The sequence below is a fragment of the Thalassophryne amazonica genome, chromosome 3 (genome assembly GCF_902500255.1).
Source record: "Thalassophryne amazonica chromosome 3, fThaAma1.1, whole genome shotgun sequence".
NCBI classification, from domain to species: Eukaryota; Metazoa; Chordata; class Actinopteri; order Batrachoidiformes; family Batrachoididae; genus Thalassophryne; species Thalassophryne amazonica.
Genome location: NC_047105.1, coordinates 132,575,071 through 132,599,534, shown reverse-complemented (window position 1 = coordinate 132,599,534; position 24,464 = coordinate 132,575,071). Strand labels below are relative to the sequence as shown.

The 24,464-nt window shown below is 40.9% G+C and overlaps 1 protein-coding gene across 1 annotated transcript in view; it reads right to left on the bottom strand.

Moving 5' to 3' along the window:
• Window positions 1–24,464, bottom strand: part of LOC117507641 (inositol 1,4,5-trisphosphate receptor type 1-like) — a 535,403-nt gene that overhangs the window by 508,562 nt on the left and 2,377 nt on the right. The window contains exon 2 of the mRNA XM_034167459.1: window positions 1,829–1,942. Coding sequence (XP_034023350.1) covers window positions 1,829–1,920 — 92 coding nt within the window. The 5' untranslated portion in view covers window positions 1,921–1,942. The remainder of the gene's footprint in view (window positions 1–1,828; window positions 1,943–24,464) is intronic.

Below are 24,464 nucleotides of genomic sequence, written 5' to 3'. Positions count from 1 at the left end.
TAGCGCCAAATCACAACAGAGTTGCCTCAAGGCACTTCACACAAGTAAGGTCCAACCTTACCAACCCCCAGAGCAACAGTGGTAAGGAAAAACTCCCTCTGAGGAAGAAAAGGGATGTCTTTCAGTGGCAGGAACTGGGACACTAGTCAGGATTGAGGGAAAGATGAATGCAACAATGAACAGAGACATCCTGGATGAAAACCTGCTCCAGAGCACGCTTGGTGTCATACTGGGGTGACAGTTTATCTTTCAGCAGGACAATGACTCTAAGCATAAAGGAGTGGCTTCAAAACAACTCTATGAATGTCCTCGAGTGGCCCAGCCAGAGCCCAGACCTGAATCCAACATCTCTGAAAATGGCTGGGCACCAATGCTCCCCATCCAACCTGATTGAGCTTGAGAGGTGCTGCAAACAGGAATGGGCAAAACTGGCCAAAGACAGGTGCACCAAGCTTGTGGCATCATGTTCAAGAAGACTTGAGGTTGTAATTGCTGCCAAAGGTGCATCAATAAAGTACTGAGCAAAGGGTATGAATACTTATGTACACATGATTTCTTAGTTTTTTATTTTCAATAAATCTGCAAAAATACATATTGAAAGAAACAAAAAAAGGTTTTCATATTGTCATTATGGGGTGTTATGAGTAGAATTTTGAAGGAAAAAATGGCTTGTGGGATAGCTGTCCTATATGTCCCCCTATCATGCCTTCTGGCAACCCCACCCCCTCAGTCTCTTTGCCACCATTCAGCCACACTTATCCAATTTGAATGACATCTCGATATCCTGTAGATCCTGGTGAGGTGGATCAGTGAGTCAATGCCTCGCTCACTTTTGGCATACGATTTGATGTCATCCATTTGGGCAGCATGGTGGATTAGTGGTTAGCACTGTTCCCTCACAGCAAGAAGGTCATGGGATCAATTCCCGCTTCTGGCCTTTCTGTGTAGAGTTTGCATGTTCTCCCCATGTTTGCGTGTGTTTCCTCCGGGTGCTCTGGTTTCCTCCCACATTTAAGGACATGCAGGTTAGGTGAATTGGAAGCTTTATAATTGTCCAGGTCTCCCTCGCAAAAGAGATCTCGATCTCAACGGGATTAACCTGGTTAAATAAAGGTTAAAGTCTATTTTAAAATGACGAGGGTGGTTACTCCACTGCTAAACCAATGTTAACTTGTTAGCTGGTGCTTCAGACTCGGATAAAGGGGCGTGTTCAGGCTTTTCCATCACACACGGAGCCACCCACGCTTCACCCTTTTATGCACCTTTTTGCATTAATGAGTTCATTGTGAATCAGTGTGGGTGGGGCTCTCAACATGGGGATGCCCAGACAAGGGGCTCATTTTGGCTCTTCCAGGTCTCTAAAGAAAACCAATGGGAGACATCACACAGGCTTTGTCTGGTATATACAGTCATGCACATCTTTATATGGTGTGCTGTCACTGAGTGAAGCGTCACTGAATTCCACCAAAAGCTTTCAGAAATCTTGTGCTGGCAAGACTCATGGACAGACAGACAGACAGACGGAGAAATCTATATGATGTTGGTGGAAAAACCAAACAGTTGTACTACTAAGCAAATACATTTACCCGCAGATAGGAGCAAGACTTGTTTACACTTTGAGTGTACTTTGAACAATTATGAACTAAGTGCACAAACCAGAATGAATGAACCAGAAATAACATGTTTACGTTGTTTAATCATTACTGTATTATAGTTGTATATTTCTATTTAACTCTATTTAACTGAAAGAGTATTTTCTGTCACTCCTCAGCCCACCAAGAAGAGGAAAGAAGGAAAAACCACAAAACAAGCAACAATTCAAACGTACCCCAAGGTGCTGATAAATCCACTGGTGGAGCCCTCTGCATACAGGGAACAAATGTCCCCAATGTGGAGGAAGCTGGACAGCTTGTCTGACATGATTCCACAGCACTGACCACACCTGCAAATGATATCACAGAAATACCTGTCAAGTAAATGCGTACAACTAAGACATATAACACAAACAACCACACAATAAGTAATAAGACAGCAATAACAAGCAGCAGCGGCCTTGAGGATCTGTGGAGCTCGGCTTTGGAAATGAAAGAAAGTGACCAACAAGCTCATGTCAAAATACATGCAATCTGAAAACCACAGAGAGAGACAAAGAGAGATGGAGAAGTGTCGACAGAGGCTATACTTATACAAAATCTTTCCTGCAGAGCTGTGTGGCTTTGTGTTATTTGAGTTTCAGTATATAACCTCCATCAAATAATCAGAAAAAAAAAACAGTTTATTTCTCTGATTTAGTACATTTTGGTGCAGAAATGCTCTTTCACTACCAAGGACCACATCTCCAAAATAGAACATTCAGAAAGTGTTGAGTGGAACAACTGGAAGGAGAACAGAAAGAGGGACATTCCATATCAATTCTCCCAGGAGCTCCCTGGTTACTCTGTGAATTCACACCCAGGGAAAAAATTCACAGTTGCTCCTATAACTAACTTACAGAAAAATTGCCAAATGATGACAGAATTCTCCAAAGACAATGGAATAATGGCACCATGCCATTATACCACCATCCAACACCACTAAACTGTGAGATGAGCTAGCGACGTTTTAGTACGAGACTTGGTGAGAATATGACCACGCGCAAACCCATTTTGTGGGGAAATTTCACATAAACAACTTCAGCTCTGGATTTTATCCTGTTTACATCCAGGCGCCGCAAACCATGACAAAACTAGGGATGCACGATCCACATTTTTTTCCCTTCTTATCCAATCCCGATACCTGAATTTGGATATCTGCAGATACGGATAAAATTCCGATATCAGAGCTCTGTTTGCTTTAATAATATTATTATCATTATTGTTGACTGTATATGAGGATATTTTGTATCCCCAGTTATACAGCTTCAAGATGAAGGGTATATAGGAGGATTTTATTAAAAAGAAGACCTGAAAGTTCAGCTACAGACCTGGTGGGGTCCTGGGGCAATGCTCCGGCAAGGGTCGAGGGGGCAGGGCCCCCTGAAGCTATAGGGTTTTATACCTCAAAACATTATTGGAAGTCCTATTTTAACACATTTTTAGTGGTTTTAGATGCATTGAAAGCAAGAAAAATAGACAAAAAATTACATTTATGTTGTAATATTTGTAATATCAAATTTATTTTTTGCATATTGCTGTCAAAGTCTAAGATAATAAAATAAATAATGTTGAAAAGGTTAAACACATTATTTGATGTCATTTGCTCTGTTCTTCAAAAATGACACAAGGAACCTTTAATCCAGTGGAGGAAGCAGGGGTTTTTTGTTTTTTTTTTACATTTTTGAGTGGGATTGCCTTACTTAAAAAAAGTTGTTTGTCTTGTCTGTTTGTCTATTTGTCTTGTTTGAACAAGCGCTGAACCTGGACTGATTTGATTGTCCTTTGACAGATGAAAAACTTTCTGAAACAGTTTTCACACTTTCCTGTTTCAATGAGGCTGTGTGGTAAAGATGATTAGATTAGATAGAACTTTATTGATCCCTTAAAGCCCCTTTCACACCGGGCCCACTTCGAGTTGCGTCATGCGGCGTCAACACTATGCCACGTGAAAGCAACCCAGAGCCGAGACGATGTAGCTCAATGCCACAGCAGAGTAAGGGACGCAAAGGACGAAGCGAATCGGACACCAAAAATTAAACATGTTTAATTTTTTCTGTGTCGGGCAGGACGCAGAAATTAAGTGGTTTCAGGGCAAGTCAGAGCAACGCGACGGTACTCAACGTGACTGGAAGCCACACCCTCACAATACGTTACACGACGCCAATTTACGATTCCTGCTGTGTTCCATTGTTCCCGAAGTATAAATCACACAGGATTGTTTTGATACCGTTTACACAATGCAGTAAAACTACACGCTCAAAAAGAGCACAGAAAAAAAAATGCTGATTGCAGCCTGACTGCAGCTGCTGCACCTACTCGCTCTGAAATTCTCTCACAACTGTGTTTAACCCTCTGGGACCGACACTGTTGTATACGCTAGTTAAAACCAAGCTTTATTAAATTATAAATAACTTTTTAATGAGATAGAAACTTACTTTTTTTTTTTTTTGCTGAAAAGTCAACTCCGCAGACTTTCGAGCCAGCCATCGGCGATCTTTGTACTCCTTTGTACTTTGATCTTTGTGCAATATGAGTCTTCAATCGGAATTGGTTCACCGTCACATGGTTTTCCAAAATCCAATCATAGGGCAGATTTACCTCACGGGAAAAGCCAAAGATTGTTTTCAGGAGTGATGTGTTACTAGTTGGCCCGTTTGAATAGCCCCCTGGGTGCTCCAAAGAGTACATACTATTGGACTCCAATGCGCCCTGCGCCATTACACAGAGCAATCAGTGAAAGCAGATGGAGAGCCTCTGATGACAATCTCACATGCTCAAACAAAGAGTGTGTAACTATCAGGATTGTTCCACTAGTTTGCATGTGAATGTTACTGGATAACTCTGTTGCTTTCTCGGCATAAACCACTGTTTACCATATCGATGGAGTGAGGGGGAGGGCCGCTCCTCAGACTGTAATGAGCCAAAGTGGGCCAAAGTGTGAATGAAAGCTGCTTTAGGAGCAGCACAGAACACTCCAAAACACAGTAGAAGTAGAAGTTTGTCATGTAACCTTTGTGTAATAACAGACAGAAATTACTTTGAGATGAAGACAAACAAAAACGCATTGACCATTTTGTATATATTGTCCAAAATGTGCATTTGTACAGACTTTCACACAAGACCTCAAATTACCTTTATAAAGTATCAAAACAGTTGTTTATTATGGTTTGCTGTGTGTTCTGAATAAATGTGTGTGGAAAAGTATTTTCCGCTTTACTTTTTCCTTTCTTATTTCTGATTGTAAACCTTTATTACACTTATAAAACACAACAAAAGCATATATATTATGAAAGCACAGCTTGTCCTGAAAAAAAAGAGACATAAAACTTGATTGTGGGATGCAGGGAGAGCTGTTAACAGCAATAATAAAACATTTATGCCAGGGGAGTGCACTATCCAAAAAAATAAAGTAAAATAAAGTCCACAAAAGTCCTGCTCACAGACTGATTGCCAGAGACAGGACATGTCCACATACAGTAAAAAGCCCGGAAATCTCCAATCCACTCACGGACGATTCGTTCTCACGCGCACATGTGAACAATTAAAAGAAAGAAAAAAAAACTGTCTGGCTGCTGCAGTTCCTCGCTCTCTCCTCAAACTCTCTCATCACTGTGTTAAATAAAGGACATGAAAGGACATAAGTCCTGCTCACAGACTGATTGCCAGAGACACGACATGTCCACATCAACTCCTTTCTTTCATTGTTTGTTTAAAATTGCAAAATAAAGCAAAACTATGACTCTGTAAGCTGCGTTATGATTGTGGATAATGTAAGTAATCAACAAGGAGTAATTTCTTTTGCCAGCTGGAACATCAAAGGGTTGAATAATTTGGTTAAATGTAGCAAAATATTTAGACATTTGAAATCATGAAAAAACCTGATATAATATTGCTGCAAGAGACAAATTTAAATGTTAATTCTCAAAAAAAGACTAAGCTGTAAGTGGACTGGACAAATATATCATTCATGTTTTCTTATAAAGCCAGGGGAAAAGCAATTTTAATTAGGAAGGGGATTCCATTCGAACACACTGAAGTAATATCAGATTCTAATGGCAGATATATTGTTGTAGTGGGTAAACTCTTTAACACACCATTAATATTGGCTAATATTTCAACTTCAACTTCAACTTTTTTCTTATATAGCGCCAAATCACAACAAACAGTTGTCCCAAGGCGCTCCATATTGTAAGGCAAGGCCATACAATAATTATGAAAAACCCCAACGGTCAAAACGACCCCCTATGAGCAAGCACTTGGCAACAGTGGGAAGGAAAAACTCCCTTTTAACAGGAAGAAACCTCCAGCAGAACCAGGCTCAGGGAGGGGCAGTCTTCTGCTGAGACTGGTTGGGGCTGAGGGAAAAAACCAGGAAAAAGACATGCCGTGAAGGGGGGCAGAGATCGATCACTAATGATTAAATACAGAGTGATGCATATGGAGCAAAAAGAGAAAGAAACAGTGCATCATGGGAACCCCCCCACAATCTACGTCTAAAGCAGCATAACCAAGGGATGGTCCAGGGTCACCCGATCCAGCCCTAACTATAAGCCTTAGCGAAAAGGAAAGTTTTAAGCCTAATCTTAAAAGTAGAGAGGGTATCTGTCTCCCTGATCTGAATTGGGAGCTGGTTCCACAGGAGAGGAGCCTGAAAGCTGAAGGCTCTGCCTCCCATTCTACTCTTACAAACCCTAGGAACTACAAGTAAGCCCGCAGTCTGAGAGCGAAGCGCTCTAATGGGGTAATATGGTACTACGAGGTCCCTAAGATAAGATGGGACCTGATTATTCAAAACCTTATAAGTAAGAAGAAGAATTTTAAATTCTATTCTAGAAATTCTATTCTAGAATAGAATAGAATTCTATTCTATTTATGGACCAAATTGGGACAACGCACAATCTTTTCTTAATTTTTTTCCCCAACTCTCCTGGATCTTAATTCCTTCAAACTAGTATTAGGTGGAGACTTTAATTGTGTCCTTTATAGCCAACTAGACAGGTTGAGTGTAAGATCAAACAATATTCTTTTGTCAGCTGTAGTGGCCATTAACTCTCTCCTTCATTCTTATGGTTTATCAGACCCTTGGCGGATAAAGAATCCAACAACGAAGCAATTCTCCTTCTTCTCCCCTGTTCACCATAGCTATTCCATGACTGATTATTTTATTGTTGACAATCAACTACTTCCCTTAATCTCCAGCAGAAAATATTGTGGTAAAGTGCTATCAGATCATTGAACTTTCAGGTCCTTTTTAAGTAAATCCTTCTCTATACCATGTCATCAAGAAGCTGTATAACTGGAGATACAAAATATCGTCATACAAAATCAACAATAATGATAATAATAACAACATTAAAGCAAACAGAGCTCTGCTGTTGGAATAATATCGGTATCGGCACATATCCAAATTCATGTATCAGAATCAAATCAGAAGTGAAAAAAATGTGGATTCATGTGGGGCCATAACGTAAAACGTTTGATATGTTCTGAATCCCCTCATCGAGCCCTATAATTTGGTGTATTACGCAACATGTTTTACTCAAATATGAAATTTGACCTACTCGTAGGACATCTTTGACCTCCAGGTAAACCCTGAAGGTCAAGGTCAATTGCTTATCCCAGCTAATGGCTTATGGGCAAGACCATTCACTATATCCATGTGAAATGTGGAGGCCAAAAAGCACAAATTGCTACCAGGAAAGTATTTTTAGGTCATTTTATTGTTTATTCTTCCTGTGACTTTGACCTTACATTTTTCACATGTCAAAAGAAGATTTACTAAGTGTCTACTTGTCTGCTTTGAAGACGATCCAAGATCCATCATAACATCACCAAATCACACCATAACGCAAAACTGTTAATATATTCTGAATCCTCTTAGCAAACCCTTTCATTTGTTGTATTGCACGTTTTACTCAAATATGAAATTTGACCTACTTGTAGGTCATCTTTGACCTCAAGGCAAATCCTGAAGGTCAAGCTCGAATGCTTATCCCAGGTAATGGTTTATGAGTCAGACCACCCACAAGCATGAAGTTTGTATGCAAAATTTCAAAATTTGCAACGAGGAAAGCTGTTTTCATGAATTATGTGTTTGACCTTCCTGTGACCTTGACCCTTTTGTATGCTGAAAGGTATCGCCACCGGACTGCTATATGTGAACTTACAAGAGTCTGCAATGTAAGGTGAAAAATGCAATGATTACAAAAAAAAAACAAAAAAACAAAACATGCACACTGACAAACTAATAAAAAAGCTAAAATTTTCATTTGTGCTTTGGAGCAGATTTTTGATATTTAATTCTCATGTTATAGTACTATTTTGATGACTAAGTATTTTTCCTAAAAGAAATAAAATTTTCTGATTTAAATATGAAATATTAAATATGAAAAAATCATTTCACACCTATATTTCAAATGCATATTGCTTCGTGTATGATATGGCCTATCATAAAAAGAATTATACCACAGAAACAGCATTCATTAACATATTCACAACATATGAAGTTTTTTATTTATTTATTTATAAGCTTCTTCTTTGTCTTTCGGCTGTTCCCGTTAGGGGTCGCCACAGCAGATCAATCGTTTCCATCTCACCCTGTCCTCTGTATCTTCCTCTGTCACACCAACCACCTGCATGTCCTCCCTCAGCACATGCATAAACCTTCAGCTCCCACCATCTGATCCTTTGTTGAGCTCTCACTCTCTTCTCCTTCTTTACCTCTAAAGTCATCCTACAAACAACCATCCTATGCTGTCTAACGACACTCTCTCCTGCCACCACCTTACAGTCTCTCATTTCTTTTAGGGCCCTGTCCCACTGGTGTTTAGGAGGATTTGCAAATGGAATGTGCACAAAAGTGGCCCACATCCGCCAAACAACCGCAACAACCGTGTAACATTCCTGTATGAGTCGGCCGCCATCCGAACACGTTCATGATCATCCGCAGAGGCACGCATGTCCGCAGCCAGGATTTTTGAGCGGCTCAAAAATCCTGCTGCGGATGAGATCCGCATCACTGCCTGAACACATACTGAAGACATACTCAGGACATACACAATCAACGCGCCGCATATCCCCTGTCATCCGCTGATACTCGCAACCGACGGGTTGGCGCGGCTTGGCGGCGGACTGGGACAGCGTGCAAAACAGATATGATGCATGCCCAGCACGGCCACATCACGGTCGCAAATGGTATGTCGCGCATGCAGACAGAGTGGGCATGGATGAAGCGAGTGCATTACTGCCACTGTGCCCCTCATGGGGGTGCCTCCGCAGTCGCCTTCGCTTCTGTTCCCTGTTATAGCAGCTTTTCTTCCTCATGTATTCGCTGATCCACCCCGGGACATTTGTTTTTCAGCCCACCTTTGTGGCGGACGCTCAGCTTTAGTCTCCTCATTTCATGCGCAAATCTTCCTAAACGCCAGTGGGACAGGGCCCTTAGCTTGCATCTCCTATAAAGAATGTAGTTCACCTGTGTGCACCTTCCTCCACTCCTATATGTTACCCTGTGCTCCTCCCTTTTCTTAAAGTAGGTATTCACCACAGCCATTTCCATCTTTTTTGCAAAATCAACTACCATCTGTCCTTCCCCATTCCTATCCTTGATACCATATCTACCCATTACTTCCTCATCACCTCTGTTCCCTTCACCAACATGCCCATTGAAGTCTGCTCCTATCACCACTCTTTCATGCTTGGGCACACTCTCCACCACCTCATCTAACACACTCCAGAAATCTTCTTTCTCCATCTCACAACCTACCTGTGGGGCATATGCACTGATGATATTCATCATCACCCCTTCAATTTCCATTTTCACACTCATCACCCTGTCAGACACTCGCTTAACCTCCAACACACTTTTAACATACTCTTCCTTTAAAATGACCCCAACACCATTTCTCTTCCTGTCCTCACCATGGTACAACAACTTGTATCTACCGCCGATGCTCCTGCTCTTACTTCCCTTCCACTTGGTCTCTTGCACACACAATATGTCTGCCTTTCTCCTCCCCATCATATCAGCCAGCTCTCTCCCTTTACCAGTCATACTACCAACATTCAAAGTCCCCACTCTCATTTCCACCCTTCTAGTTTTCTTCTTCTCCCGCTGTTTGTGGAAACGTTCTCCTCCTCTTCTTCGTCATCTTCGCAAAGTTGTTTTATTTATTTATAAGCACGTTTTTTAATTACAGGAGGAAACCACAGGAAACCCATGCAGACACAATCCACATGAAAAGGACCAGGTGGGAAGCAATCCCAGGAACTTCTTACTATACGGAAACAGTGCTAACCACTAAGCCACTGTGCTGCCGATACTGAAGATTATTGATGCTCTACTTACATCAACTGGCAGGCAACATCAACATCCATCTGATGCTGAAAAGCAAATCAATAATACATTGTTCAAACTCTTCAAGGAGACAGTATTTGTTTGACGTTTTACTTCTACTGACTCTGTAGTTTGTTCAAATTGTAGAACTGGGTATAGCAAAACTTGTAGAATAAAGATAAGGTGAATACAGAAACATAGCTGCATGCTGTTGTGCTTTGTTATGTCCACCAATGACATAATAAAAATCATCAGTGTTTATTTATTTGTCTGTTTGTCTGTTAGCAGGATTACGTCAAAACTACTACACGGATTTTGACTAAATTTGCACCACAGAGACATATTAGGCCATGGAAGACTCCACTGAATTTTGGAAGTGATCTGGATCCAGATCCAGATTCTGGATCAAGATTTCACTTTATATAGCCTTTGGAGGATTACATCAAATCTACAGAGATTCTCACTAGAGTTGCACCACAGATAGATATTAGGCCATGGAAGACTCCACTGAATTTCGGGGGTGATCTGGATCTGGATTGGCGGGCTCAGAAATCTCTGATTGCTCTTGTTTTAATATGTGTTGTTTTCTGTTAAACTTATATTAGAATAGAAAGATAAAACAAAATAAAACAAAAGTCTTGTTAATCTTTACAATAATGCAAAACTTGACCTGCAATTTCAGACAATTATTCATCATCATGCAAAGTTGCTGATATGCTGCACAAAAAGAGTGAGACCAAATATTATGGTGCAATCCACTCAATTTGTGGAAAAGTTAATCACAAAAATTATAAAAAAAAAAAAAAAAAAAAAAAAATGGCTCCGAGTCCCAAACCTTAAAAACTCATATGTAAAAAAATACTTGGACTATAGCTTTTGGATTATTGCAGAATACCATGATTATCTCCAACAAAGTTGGAGGAGGTTATGTTTTCGCCCTGTTTGTTTGTTTGTTTGATTGTGGACAGCCTGGAGCCCACAATTTATCATATATCAGTATAAAATTTTACTGAAAATTTATATCCTGATAGGCTAGCACTGATTCAATTTTCAAGGTCATAGGTCAAAGGTCAAAGTCAGGAAAAATCCCTATCTTTAACAGTGAACTTGAATTTTTAAAAATTCAAACTGTCAACAATACGTAGCTTTTTGTGACGGGGTACAAATTCATTTTGTGACAGGGGCACAATATGCAGTGTCATGGGGGGTCTGGGGGGTTATGGTTAGGGAGACACTTACATTATGGTTAGACTGAGGAGAAGGGGGAGGAATATAAATAGTAAAATGAAATAAAAAATGCGGCATGGAAATGGGGCGCTTTTTGTGACGGTGGCATGATAAAAAAGTGAAACTAGGCTGGAAAAATACCATGAATAAAGGAAGCATAAAATTAGTGTGTTAGAATCTGAGTCACTCCTGTAAAGCATCTGTATGAAGGTTTGACTCAAACAGGAAATAACCAGCCAAGCATTTAAATGGTTCAGCCTCACATTTCAAACATCAGAAAAAATAAAATAAAAACAGAAAAATGACAGGTGTTGCTGATCCAGACCTAAATGTGTCACGTACACACACTATTGTTCCAGCACCTCTGCTGACACGAGTCGAAGGCCATACACCAAATGTTTTTGCAACAGCAGAGCTGTAATTTATATCCTGCAGCACGTGTGATAGAGTTTTCTATATATTGTCAATATTATTATCAAATATTAATGTCTTTGTCTTTACTTTGATGCCTTTATATGCATGTGTAAGAGTTCATGCACCATTATTCTTCTAAATAATCACTCATTGTTAAAACAGTAATATAAACTGAACTGCTGAATAATCATTACAACTGCTCCCATGAGAAAAGTAACATTTTTTGGTGAATGAATGCGACTGTTTTGCTAAAGCTACGTTTTTGTCGAGTACAGATTAATATTTCGACCTTGAGCAGAGAATAACACAGCCTATAGACTAGTTCGAGGCTGGCGCTGTAATATTTCAATTTGAAGAACAATTACTATCTGTCTGAGCAAGACTGCAGGCGCCTTCCCGGTGAGAAGTGAGACAAAAATGAATTGACTGAAGAAACGCAGCTGTGCCTTGTATATTGTTCTGTAATATGTCTGTGTGTTAATAAATTCAGGAGCAAAGTGGGCGGGCCCTTCAGAGCTGACTGACGGACATTGACGAGGGGTCATGCTGCTCTCCCTGATCAGGAAATGAAATTCAGTCTCTAGCGTGATCATTCTTTGTGTTAACTGAGTTGCTTTCTACAGATTTCAACTCTGACATCTTGGTCCTTTGAGCCGGATGCCAACAGACCAGAACGGTGGTTGGCCCGTGACGGAGGACCCCGTCGGAAGACCGTGGCCGCAGCCAGGACTAGTTCCTGCAGACCCTTTTCCGGGATGAAGGCATACGGACTTCAGGGGTGGTGACAGAGTGTGATCACGGGTGAGATTGCTTTTCTTTATGTGCACGTGTGTGCGTGTGGCCAGGACCACCGTGAGGAAAAACCCCGTAATGTCTTTTTTGGTTTGTCTCTTGGCTTAAACACTGTAAGGTGTGAGGCTAAGGCCTGGCTGTAAAGTGTTAAATTTTACTCTCTGAGAGAGAAAGAGAACAGTCAGGTGGCACAGTGGTTAAAGACCATCTGTTCCAGAGCCGCGTGCTCGCGCTGCACTCCCGCTGTGTCAGACACCTGATGTGGCTGTTGGCTCCAGACTGAGCCGGCAGCGGTTACAATTGGCAATTAAAAAAGCAAAAGACAACTGAAAGACCACTTTCGGGTCCGGAACAGCGCGTAAAAAACTGTACAGTGTTAGGTCGGTGAAACCTTCAGTGGGCGAGCCATAAAATTCTGATTTATTATATAAATATATTATATAAATTCTGATATAAAACCGGTTGGAGCAGAAGCGTGATAACAGCGGAGCTAAAACATGATAACAGCTGAAGCGCAGCGGTGTGGACGTGTTTGTGTGAATGTGTGTGTTTTTATGACTGAGGACATACACAACTGAAGCGCGGGGGGCCTGTCACCAGTTTTAACCCACTGGCAGAAATGAAGCCCTGTCTGTGAAGTAGGTTGTAAGCGTTCTATACGCACCACACCTGTTTGTGAGCCTACAAGTCTGAAAAGAAGCCCTAAGCAAGGTCTCCCACCTCTCAGAGGTCGAAGTGGTGACACGTTTCAGACTGATCGGTGACCAAACAGTGAAAAAAAGAACAACAGCGTGTTCGTTTAGATCGCCCTATGAGATAACCCCACGAACAGCTAGAATGGGTAACTGCTGTTGTTCTCACAGTAAACATGATACACAACCACAGTCTAATGATTTTAGGTATATGGAGATTAAATATCCCAGGTCATCTAAACATTTAAGCATGTGACAAAACAGTTCAATTTCTCAGGGAAACAACAACAATTAGTGGAAAATATAAAGAGGAAAGTTAAGGACTCTGCAAAAAAGCAAAAGAAGTGTGGGTTAGAGAATGCACTAAAGTGGAAAAGTGAAGCCTACAGGTGGCGTGAGGCTGAGAATAAAGTCAAAAACAAACTGAAGCAGGGACAAGACGATCTTAAGAACGTCTTTTATAATAAAAATGAAATTGATAATGAGACACCGGGAGGGAGCCAGAGGCCCCCTCCGCAGAATGCAGGTGCAGCCCTTTACCCAGCTGCAGATAATGCTGAAGCTACAGCAAGTGCGCCTTCTCCACCTCCCTACACTCACCAGACCACAGACTTCTCGGGAAAATTACAGTTAAACTCCACAACAAAGTCATTTGATACCATAAAAGAGAACACCAGTGATTTTACAAAAAGGCAATAGAGATGTGGAGTGAAAAATACACCAGACCATGCTTTTGCACCAAACACAGCAGTTTTTAAACCTGCCGGAGCAGTCATAATGATGTGTGAGGAAGAAGTGTATTTTATAGGAAAGGGCAAAGGTCAGCGCCGCGGAGCGGCCAGAGGCAAAGCCCATGGGCGTGAGATAAAGAGGAAATTGACATGTTGGAAGTGTGGGAAGAATGGACACTTTCGCATGAATGTACACACTCGTAAAGATAAGGAGTTCTCCGTTTTCAACATAAATTTTGTTTATGTACATATAAGGTTGCAGTTCTTTCTTTTCTAGAAGCTTATACTTATCAATTTTTCCTTAGTTATATTCTCTTGTCGCTATATAGACAGATTTTGTGTAATTATTGTGAATTGTTTTAGATAAAACTGTCAAGGTCACAGTCGCTGGCTCCTCAAACATTTTAAAGTGTGGAGTTAAGATACTGAGAAATAAGTGCACATTAATCAATTTTGTACGTGTATATGAGTGTGAGTTGGTGTCCAGGGTAAAAGATAGAGTTTTCTGAGGGAGAATTCTGAAATAGATCTGTTGATGAAATAAAACCTTTTCAGCTTGTTAAGATGATAACGCAAAGACAATAAATACTATCATCTTCCTACTTTCCATATTGAATGATCATATAAGTGGGATAAGTGGTTAAAATATGGTTGAGTTTTATACATTGGATAAGATGTAAAAGTTGGTTAGTTTCACCTACTTAACAGATATAAAGCAAAGCTGATCAAGATTATATTTCAGTAGAGTGATTAATGATTAGATTTATTGTTGTGTGATATATTTTTGTGTGGTGTTGGTTTGAAATTTGTGTGGGTTGATTCTTTTCTGTCTGGGGGAAAATAAAAAAAATTCAGATTGACTGCTTCAATTGAACATTGCAGTATTTGGCCAATCTTGCCTCAGTAATCATGAATGAGCTACTGTGGAACTGACCACTTAGATCAATGAGTTCCAGCGGGTATCCATGAACTTGCTGGAAACAGGCTCATCTAGACAATGAAGACTTTGGGTTATAAAACATTTCTATGAATCAGTTCCCCACTACACACATTAAATACTGCTAAAAAGATTGAAAAATTGTTGATTTACTGATCCACTATATTTGATGACATAACAGACAGAAGGGAGCAGTGGTTGTGGTAGATTCTCTGAGGACTTAAAAAAAAAAACAAAAAAAAAACTGATTGTGAGACTGTGATTGCATACCCGGTTCTTGACCTCCGGGCCCCAAACAGCCTGACAGAAGGTTGGCGAAAGAGAAAAAAGAAAAAAAAAAAGTCTCCTATCAGTCCACTGTAATTAACAGTTCTGTTGAGTTCTACATGTCTACATGTGTGTATAATATGTTGCGTGTAATGTAACACAGGTCTTTGGACCTGTGGACGTTTTTTGGGTTTTTATTTGAGAAGAGTTGGGTTATTTTGCTTGTTTGTTGTGGCAGTTGTGGGGTTTTGTTCCTGGTCTGGGGTGTTGGAGGAGGAGCGTGTATACACAGCTGCTGAGGGAAGCTCTAAATCAGGGGTGGGCATCGAGGGCCGAGACACTGCAGGTTTTCCATGTAACCAATCACCTCAGCAGGTGGGTTGCTGATGAGCTTCTGCTCTGAACATAAACACCTGGTTGTCAATGAAATCACCTGCTGAGACACCTGATCATTAATGAAATCACCTGCTGAGGCGATTGGTTGCACGGAAAACCTGCAGTGTTTCGGCCCTTTATGGCACATGATTGCCCACCCCTGCTCTAAATGCTCACTTCTCTCCTCCTCCTCTCCCTGCCGCTCCACAGCCCCACAACTTGAGAAATTGAGAAATACTGCAGCGATGTTTTGTTGTGCTTTAACACATAAGATACAGGGGTTTTACATGTAATTGCTTACATGTAATTGATACTAGTGTTTTAAAAGTGTTTGTTACTGTTAAATTTAAAGAGATATTGTTTATTTGATGTAATCAATTCCAGCTTTAATGTTGTTGTGCATTACGTTGCATTGACTTTACTAAATACAATCAGTGTTCTATTTCTTGAAGCGTGGTTTGTTTTGAGAACAAAGTGTAATTTATCACTCCAGCCGAAGAGCAGAGCAGAAGGTTGTACAGTGTGTGAACAGTAAAACTGGGCTGATTATTGTAACATGTTTATAGAGCTCCTGTTGAAAGCATTAATGTTGGTGAGGGTGAATTGACAGCAATGTAGAAGCAACAAATAATAATAACTCAATATTTTGATCATCCTGTGTTCTGACTGAAATAATGTGAACTCTCATGAGATGCAACTAACCCCTGCTGCAAATCAAACAAGAAGCTGCAGGCTTTCATAAAGCATTGATGACCAATGAAGTGCTTATTAATTATCAGTTGATGTATGCAGATTAAGTTAGGTCTTAAAGGATAGAGATTGTTGGACAACTTTTCACATGATTGTTGTCCATCCTGACCCAGAGTTATTCCTGCGAACCAAACATTGTTCATGTATCAGATTCTGTCATTTGTTGTGTGGGCCACTGAAGAGGAGGTACTGCTGGCCCACCACCACCAGATGGCGCCCTGCTTGGAGTGCGGGCTTCAAGCAGGAGAGGGCGCCGGAGCCACTGGGAGTGACAGCTGTCGCTCTTCATCAGCACCAGCTGTCACTCATTCAACCCATCACCATCACCATAAAGGCCGGACTGCAACTCCACCTCCTCGCCGAGGAATCATCTACCATACAGGTAATTTTCTCTGCTGAATCTAAAAACCTTGTGTAATAGTCTGATCTCATTTGCAGCCGTTTTCCTGTGGTGTTGCCTTATCTGTGGGATTGGCGTTTGGTGTGATCAGCGACAGCTTCGCTTCACACCCCAACCAGATAAGTGATTAGACAGGAGCTGCACAAGTGTGTGATTGGAGGTGGAGGTGCTCCCTCCGTACTGAACACAGACTGTGGGATTACTGGGTGTGCGTACTCACACTCATCAAACTGTTTCTGTTCTCTGCCAGCAGTACCAGGTCTGACTGCTGAAGACAGTGGCCACCTGGGGCGCAGGGCTTGGCGGCTCCGGTGTTCTTCAGATCCGTTGGTGGTGGAAGCTATGTGGGTTCCGGCTCTTCTATCACCAGACGTCTTCTATCTTCGAGCCTGCCACACGCCACCTTGTGAATGATTAACATTCTGCACTATTGTTATTGTCTGTACTTCGTTGTGCGCTTCACAACATTAAATTGTTACTTTTTGGCTTATCCATTGTCCATTCATTAACGCCCCCTGTTGTGGGTCCGTGTCACGACACCTTCCCAACAGTCATTATTTCTATTTATTACTGGTGTTTAAGCATTTGATTAATCCAACAGATCTATTCTGGGATAAATTGCTAAAAAGATACTTCAATTCACTTTCAATGATCCTGCATGTTTGATGTTCTGTGCAATCAAAACTGTTTTGACATGACACCTCTTAATGGGTGTTCCCCCACCCTTTGGAACCCCTGCCCAGTATGGAAGGCTGTGAGCCCATGACAGGTAAGATCCCATCTTAAACCCTGGGACAACCTAAGGCAGGCCCAGTCACAATTACTCGATCTTGTCTCTGTGACGCTCTGACTCACTAGGACAAGAGGATATGGCACTGGGGTACAGTGGTGGGGTCAAATTTGCCCATATACCTACATGGTAGGCAGTGTATTGATCTAACTGGAGTATCGGATCATTGTCGGGAATTGAATTGTCATATTAAGATTGGCCTGCATGTAATAATCGATATTAATCAATGCTTATCATTCATCCAATCAATCAATTTTTGCAAATGAATGCGTCACAATGGCCACCAAACCGCTGATGGTGTGTATGCCTGATCCTCAAACAAACCAGTCCTACCCCGCAGCCTCTTCAAGTGGGCAGCTGTCGTAAGTCATGGACCATGTCCCGTTTCTACGGCTGGGATGGTTGGCCTGGTTAGTAATCATTTTGTGACGTTTGGATTTCACGCATATGCAAAACATTACTGCAGAGCATGTTTAGTTTATGCAAAGCATAACCCGCAGGGTAATGAGAGGCTAATACGAGGAAAATTTCCAACCCCTCAATACCCGTTCCAAATAATCCATATGGATTTTATTGAATTGAACCAATGTGAAGGGAAAAAATATTGCCTAGTATTGATTGATGCATATAACAAATGGGTAGAGGTGTTCCCTGTTAAACATGCAGATGCTCTGACAGTTGCAAAGATACTTTGTAGAGACATAATTCCAAGACATGGACTACCCGAAACAATGTACAGTGATAATGGTACACATTTTGTAAATAAAATACATTTAATAGAACATTTGAAAATAAATGCAAAAACACATTGTGCTTAGCATCCTCAAAGTGCAGGTTTAGTGGAAAGAACAAATGGGACAATTAAAAGTAAGCTCAGGAAATGTATGGAAGAAACAGGAAAAAATTGGGTTTACTGTTTGGATTTGATGAAACTGTACATGCATATAACACCCAACTCAGAGACTGGCCTTACGCCATTCGAAAGCTTGTATGGCAGGCCCTACAGAATACCAGAGTTACAGAAAATAGCTGGGCCTGATAGTGAGGATGAGGGATTAGTTGATTATATGAGACGTGTGTTATCCCATAAGAATGTCATACATGCTAACAAGATACCAGACTCTCCTATTTCTGTGCAGGGCCCTGAGAATCAGATCCAGATTGGCAACTGGGTGCTGATAAAGACTATTAAGAGAAAGAACTGGTCATCTCCGAGGTGGGAAGGTCCGTTCCAAGTGCTGCTAACCACCCCCACTGCAGTGAAAATTGTAGAGAGGTCATCTTGGGTGCATCTATCCCACTGCAAAAGACAAAGATACCTGAAAGATCCCAAACAAGACAAGGGGAGCGACGTGTAACAGTGTCGGCTGATGGCCTATAGGCCCAGCAACGGCTGGAAGCGCATCATAACAGAGACAGAGAGTGACCAGGAGTGAACAAAGACAAAGACCAGAGGTTGAAGCAGATACCAGGGTCCTGAAGCAGATGAGTAACCAGCTGTGACCAAGGAGAGGCCTGTCAACTTGAACCAGGATCAGAAGCAGACGTACTACAAGCTTGAAATAGAGCACTGACGTGACCAGACCAGGAGACAGAAGCAGACGAAACTGCATCTTTGAGAACGGGAGACAAGAGAATCCTGTTCTATTCCTGTGCACCTGTGCTTGAAGAAAACGTCAAGAACAGGGCACAGGACAGAGTACATGAGACATTATTTTAATTCCACTTGCAGCATGCCTTACACATACTGATGATAGTACAGATCTATGCACTACAGCTGAAGGGAAATAACATAAAAAGAGTTCCAGATTCCCTCAGTCCCTTGCTGAACTGAACTGAGACTGTGAACTGTCCCCTTCAGCCCCTAAGCCCAGACAAACTGAACTTTTGAACTGTCACCAAAGAAAGAAGACATCAGACCAGAACTGTAGTTTCTCTCTGTACCTTGAAAGAAAAAAAAAAAAATCAGGGACAGAAGGAGAGAAATATCAACAGGTTGTTCAAAACACTGTTTTAGCTATGGAGAGCTTTGCTGCCAGAGCAGGATGTAAACTTCGCACCCTGTGATTGTGGCATTTACTGTGTGGCGGTATGTATATATATATATATATATATATATATATATATATGAACCATGTTACAATTCAGACCAGAAGAAAGTGATACCTTTATTCAAATCAGGTGACAAGCATCTTTACTAACCATAGGCCTGTGTCTTTCTAGTGTCACAATTTTCAAAGATATTGGAAAAACTTTACAATAATAGACTGGATAAATTTATTGAACAACACAACTTGCTTAATGATAGTCAATATGGGTTTAGATGCAATAGAAGAGATTAATAAACATGTGGACCAAAGGAAAATAGTGATAGGATTATTTGTTGACATTAAAAAAAAAGACTTTTGACACAATCAATCACAACATATTATTTCAAAAGATGGAGCTTTATGGGATCAGAGAAGTGGCTTTGAATTGGATTAAAAGCTATTTACAAAACCGGACACAGTTTGTTAAACTTGGGGACTGCTGTTCTTCATATCTGGACATCGTTTGTGGAGTTCCTCCAGGGTTCTGTGTTGGCACCAAAGTTATTCATATTGTATATCAATGATTTATGTAAAGTCTCAGATCTGTTTAGAGCAGTCCTCTTTGCAGATGTTACAAACCTATTTTGTTCAGGGGATAATTAGCAACAATTACTAGATGATCTGGGGTCAGAAATGATAAAGTTGAAGAGATGGTTAGATATGAATAAACTGTCACTATTTTGGTCTAAAAACTAAAATAATGTTATTTGGAAACCATAAAAAAGATGGATGAATACAAGTAAACATACAGGGGGTAAATATGGAATCTGTCAAAGAGAACAAGTTGTCAGGTGTGGTTATTGATGACAGAATCAACTGGAAAGCACATATTCAACATAGTCAAAAGAAAGTATCAAAAAGTATGACAATATTAAGAAGGGCAAAGCACATTCTTGCAGGTTATCAGGATCATACCAATCCACTGTTTATTACATCACATATTTTAAAACTTCGTGACGTGATTTCATTTAAGACTGTTCGAATGATGTATAAAGTAAAAAAAATATATATATATATTAAGTACCTCTCAGAATTCAAGGATATTTTATGCAACAAGAAGGAATGTATAATTTAAGGGGTTTGTATCATTTTAAAAATTGCAGGCGCAAGGATGACCAGGAAATGCTTCTGTGTCTCTATTTGTGGCCAAAAAATTGGAATAAGCTACCTGAGAAACTCCAACGATGTCCAAATATCAATCAGTTTAAATATTTATACAAAGAAATGGTGTTCGACGGATGTGTATCTGATGGAAAACGTTGAATTGTATGATGAATGTGCTTCCTTTAAATGCTTACTATTGAATGTTCTGGGGTAACTAGCTTACAAAGTATTGTGATTTGTCCTCTTGCTTGATCAATGGCTCAACGGATGATTTCCACCACAGTTAATGGCTTATTACTGGCTCGTTACTATATTGCGTTATTGCTATTGAATGCTGAATCATGTCAACCCATCCAAACGGGGCAAAATGATAGTTAGGTACACTGTTTGTAAGTTTATTGGCATTTCTACAGTGATGATGTTGAGAATGTAGACATTAAAATTCGATAAACGGGGGGAATAATGATAGAGTTTTCTATATATTGTCAATATTATTATCAAATATTAATGTCTTTGTCTTTACTTTGATGCCTTTACTTTGATGAACTGCATTTCATCTTGTTTTGATTCTGTTTTCCCTATATACATATAAGCATGTGTAAGAGTTCATTCACCATTATTCTTCTAAATAATCACTCATTGTTAAAACAGTAATATAAACTGATATAATAATAATATAATGTAATATAAACAGTAATCATTATAACTGCTCCCATGAGAAAAGTAACATTGGTTGGTAACATTTTCTGTTTTGCTAAAGCTATGTTTTTGTCGAGCACATTTCGACCTTGAGCAGAGAATAACACAGCCTATACACTAGTTCGAGGCTGGCGCTGTAATGTTTCAATTTGAAGAACAATTACTATCTGTCTGAGCAAGACTGGAGGTGCGAAGTGAGACAAAAATGAACTGACTGAAGAAACGCAGCTGTGCCTTGTATATTGTTCTGTAATATGTCTGTGTGTTAATAAATTCAGGAGCAAAGTGGGCGGGCCCTTCAGAGCTGACTGACGGACATTGACGAGGGGTCATGCTGCTCTCCCTGATCAGGAAATGAAATTCAGTCTCTAGCGTGATCATTCTTTGTGTTAACTGAGTTGCTTTTTACAGATTTCAACTCTGACATCTTGGTCCTTCGAGCCGGATGCCAATAGACCAGAACGGTGGTTGGCCCGTGACGGAGGACCCCGTCGGAAGACCGTGGCCGCAGCCAGGACTAGTTCCTGCAGACCCTTTTCCGGGGGGACGGGTCTCCTCCCTAACGGGTCGGCGCCTAACAGGATGAAGGCATACGGACTTCAGGGGTTGTGACAGAGTGTGATCACGGGTGAGATTGCTTTTCTTTATGTGCACGTGTGTGCATGTGGCCAGGACCACCGTGAGGAAAAACCCCGTAATGTCTTCGGAAGATGTTTTAATCCAAATCCAAAGCAACATACAAATAAATGACCAACTTGTAAGCATGAACACACAAAACAGAATAAAATTAGACTCCTGATCCTCTTGCTGGAACCACTTTAAACACTGAGGTGTGAGTGCAACATGCAGCTTCACTGCTGTGTCACATCATGAAAAATGAATATAGGTGGACATGCACCTTTTTAACCCCCAAGACATGAATCAGCTGCTAACAGTGAATTGCAAACTGTTAATTGCAAAACAAGAATACTGAAAAAATATCTTCTTCTTATCTAAGCGCCTTGGGGCGACTGTTTGTTTTGATTTGGCGCTATATAAATAAAATTGATTTGATCTTGCAAAATGTGAATATCATTGATGATATATTTTGATGATTTTTTTTTTCAGTTTAAATAGTGTACAGATTTCAGTTTAAGGATCAATTACCACAGGAAATTTTGATCACAAATCCTGTCACTGCAGAAACGTTTTTTTTTTTGGGGGGGGGGGGGGGGGAGGGGATATATAGAAAAATATTCAATAAATTCAGTTGTGGTGTCACCAAATTTACTGACCACATCAACGGTCTCTTGGTTAGAAACTAGTGTTCTTTGTTTTTCTATGTAGAACCTGGCTGTAGTGACTCCCCGCCCCCCCAATAAACATTTTTGCGGTGAGCTGGACATCAACCATTTTCCGGCAGATTTCACTTTTAACAAGAGATTTTGTCATGGAAAGCCGAGCGGAGGCTCCGCGCGTCACGATGGATTCGCTACTGGAGCAAGATAAAACCACCTCCGTTTTGGTCTCACAGGACGGCTTTGAGATGGCGTTCAGACAGCTGTCGGTGGTTTTTCCATCGAGTGATTATCCGAGAAATTATGGATGTGCCTGGACATGCCAGAACATGTCCCGTGAGGCTTCATCACGGCGTTGCTTTGCGCCATGCGGCACCGCCGCAACGCGCAGAATTCCTCCGCACATCTGTCTTAATGTGCCGAAAAAGTGCTGATGTCCACGTCTTTTCACAATTCCTGTGCTAGTCAGATGACGTCCCGGATAAAACACAGCGTCCAGTTTGGAAATGAATGGCACATTCCACTGTTACAGGAGTTTTTGTCATGGAAAGAGGAGCGGAGGCTTCGCATGTCGCGGCGGTGCCGCATGGCGCACAGCAATGCCGTGATGAAGCCTCACGGGACATGTTCTGGCATGTCCAGGCACATCCACAATTTCTCGGATAATCACTCGATGGAAAAACCACCGACAGCTGTCTGAACGCCATCTCAAAGCCGCCCTGTGAGACCAAAACGGAGGTGGTTTTGTCTCGCTCCAGTAGCGAATCCATCGTGACGCGCGAAGCCTCCGCTCGGCTTTCCATGACAAAATCTCTTGTTAAAAGTGAAATCTGCCGGAATATGGTTGATGTCCAGCTCTTGTGATGACCAGAGAAAGTGCACACGACGGTCCCGGCTCCACAGAGGCATCCGTTTAGAAATGATCTGGTGGTTTGTGGCTCTCGTTGGCGGCACGGAGCGCGGCGCGCCGAGCATCCTTAAAGCCGTCCTTAAAGCTGTAGTAACAGTCCTTATTCTCTGTGAAGCGCGTAAAATTTTCACCGAAAGCCAGATAAATTTTTCGAATGGTTTCCAGCTGCCACTCTCTAACAGTTTCTGAAAAAATTCTGATAGAAAAAAAGCCCAAATCGTTCCGCCATTTCCTGACAATGAAAATCCGCCGAGGGGGTGGACCACTCATCACTCAAAGCCTGCTCACAGGCGAATGATACAACCGACAGGCGTGGAAAAACTCACGCATGCGCACGAGGGTTCAAGCTTGTCTGACACAATCACACGTGATTCAAATCCATATGGTTTTTGAAAAAATAAAAAGGTCGGATACTTTTCTAATAGACCTCGTATATATATGACCTGCGTTCACATTTTGGGAGATATTTTTCAGTATTGATGTTTTGCAATTAATTCACGATTTGCAACAGTAAACTGAACCAGATGTAGGATGACTATGGCTCTCTGACATGAGTTACTGTCCCTTGGGTAAAGGAAATAATAATAATAATAATAATAATAATAATAATATCATCATCTGCTTTGTGGGACTAACTGTGCGGCTCCAAATGTTGGAAAGATAGATTCCGGTCAGAATTAATAACTTCAAAGCGAATCACGTTTTAAATCAAATGACACCTCTTTCCAAAATATGTAATACAGACAGCAAAGTACAACAGAGCAAAACCATTTTTTCCCCAAAATGAGACATCCTTCATTCTTTATTAATTACATTGATGTTGACGTGCAGTGCAGCCGGCTGCAAGAGCTCAGCTCAGGGGTATGGAGTTACATTTGTCTCATTAATACCTGAAAGGAAATGCTTTTGATAAAAACTACAGATTTTGTTTATTTCTATTTATTTTCATCCAGTGACCAGGTACACATTTTATTTATGTCCAGAGATCAAGGATCCAGTGACCAATTTCACATTTATTTACATTAAGATTCAATAAAATA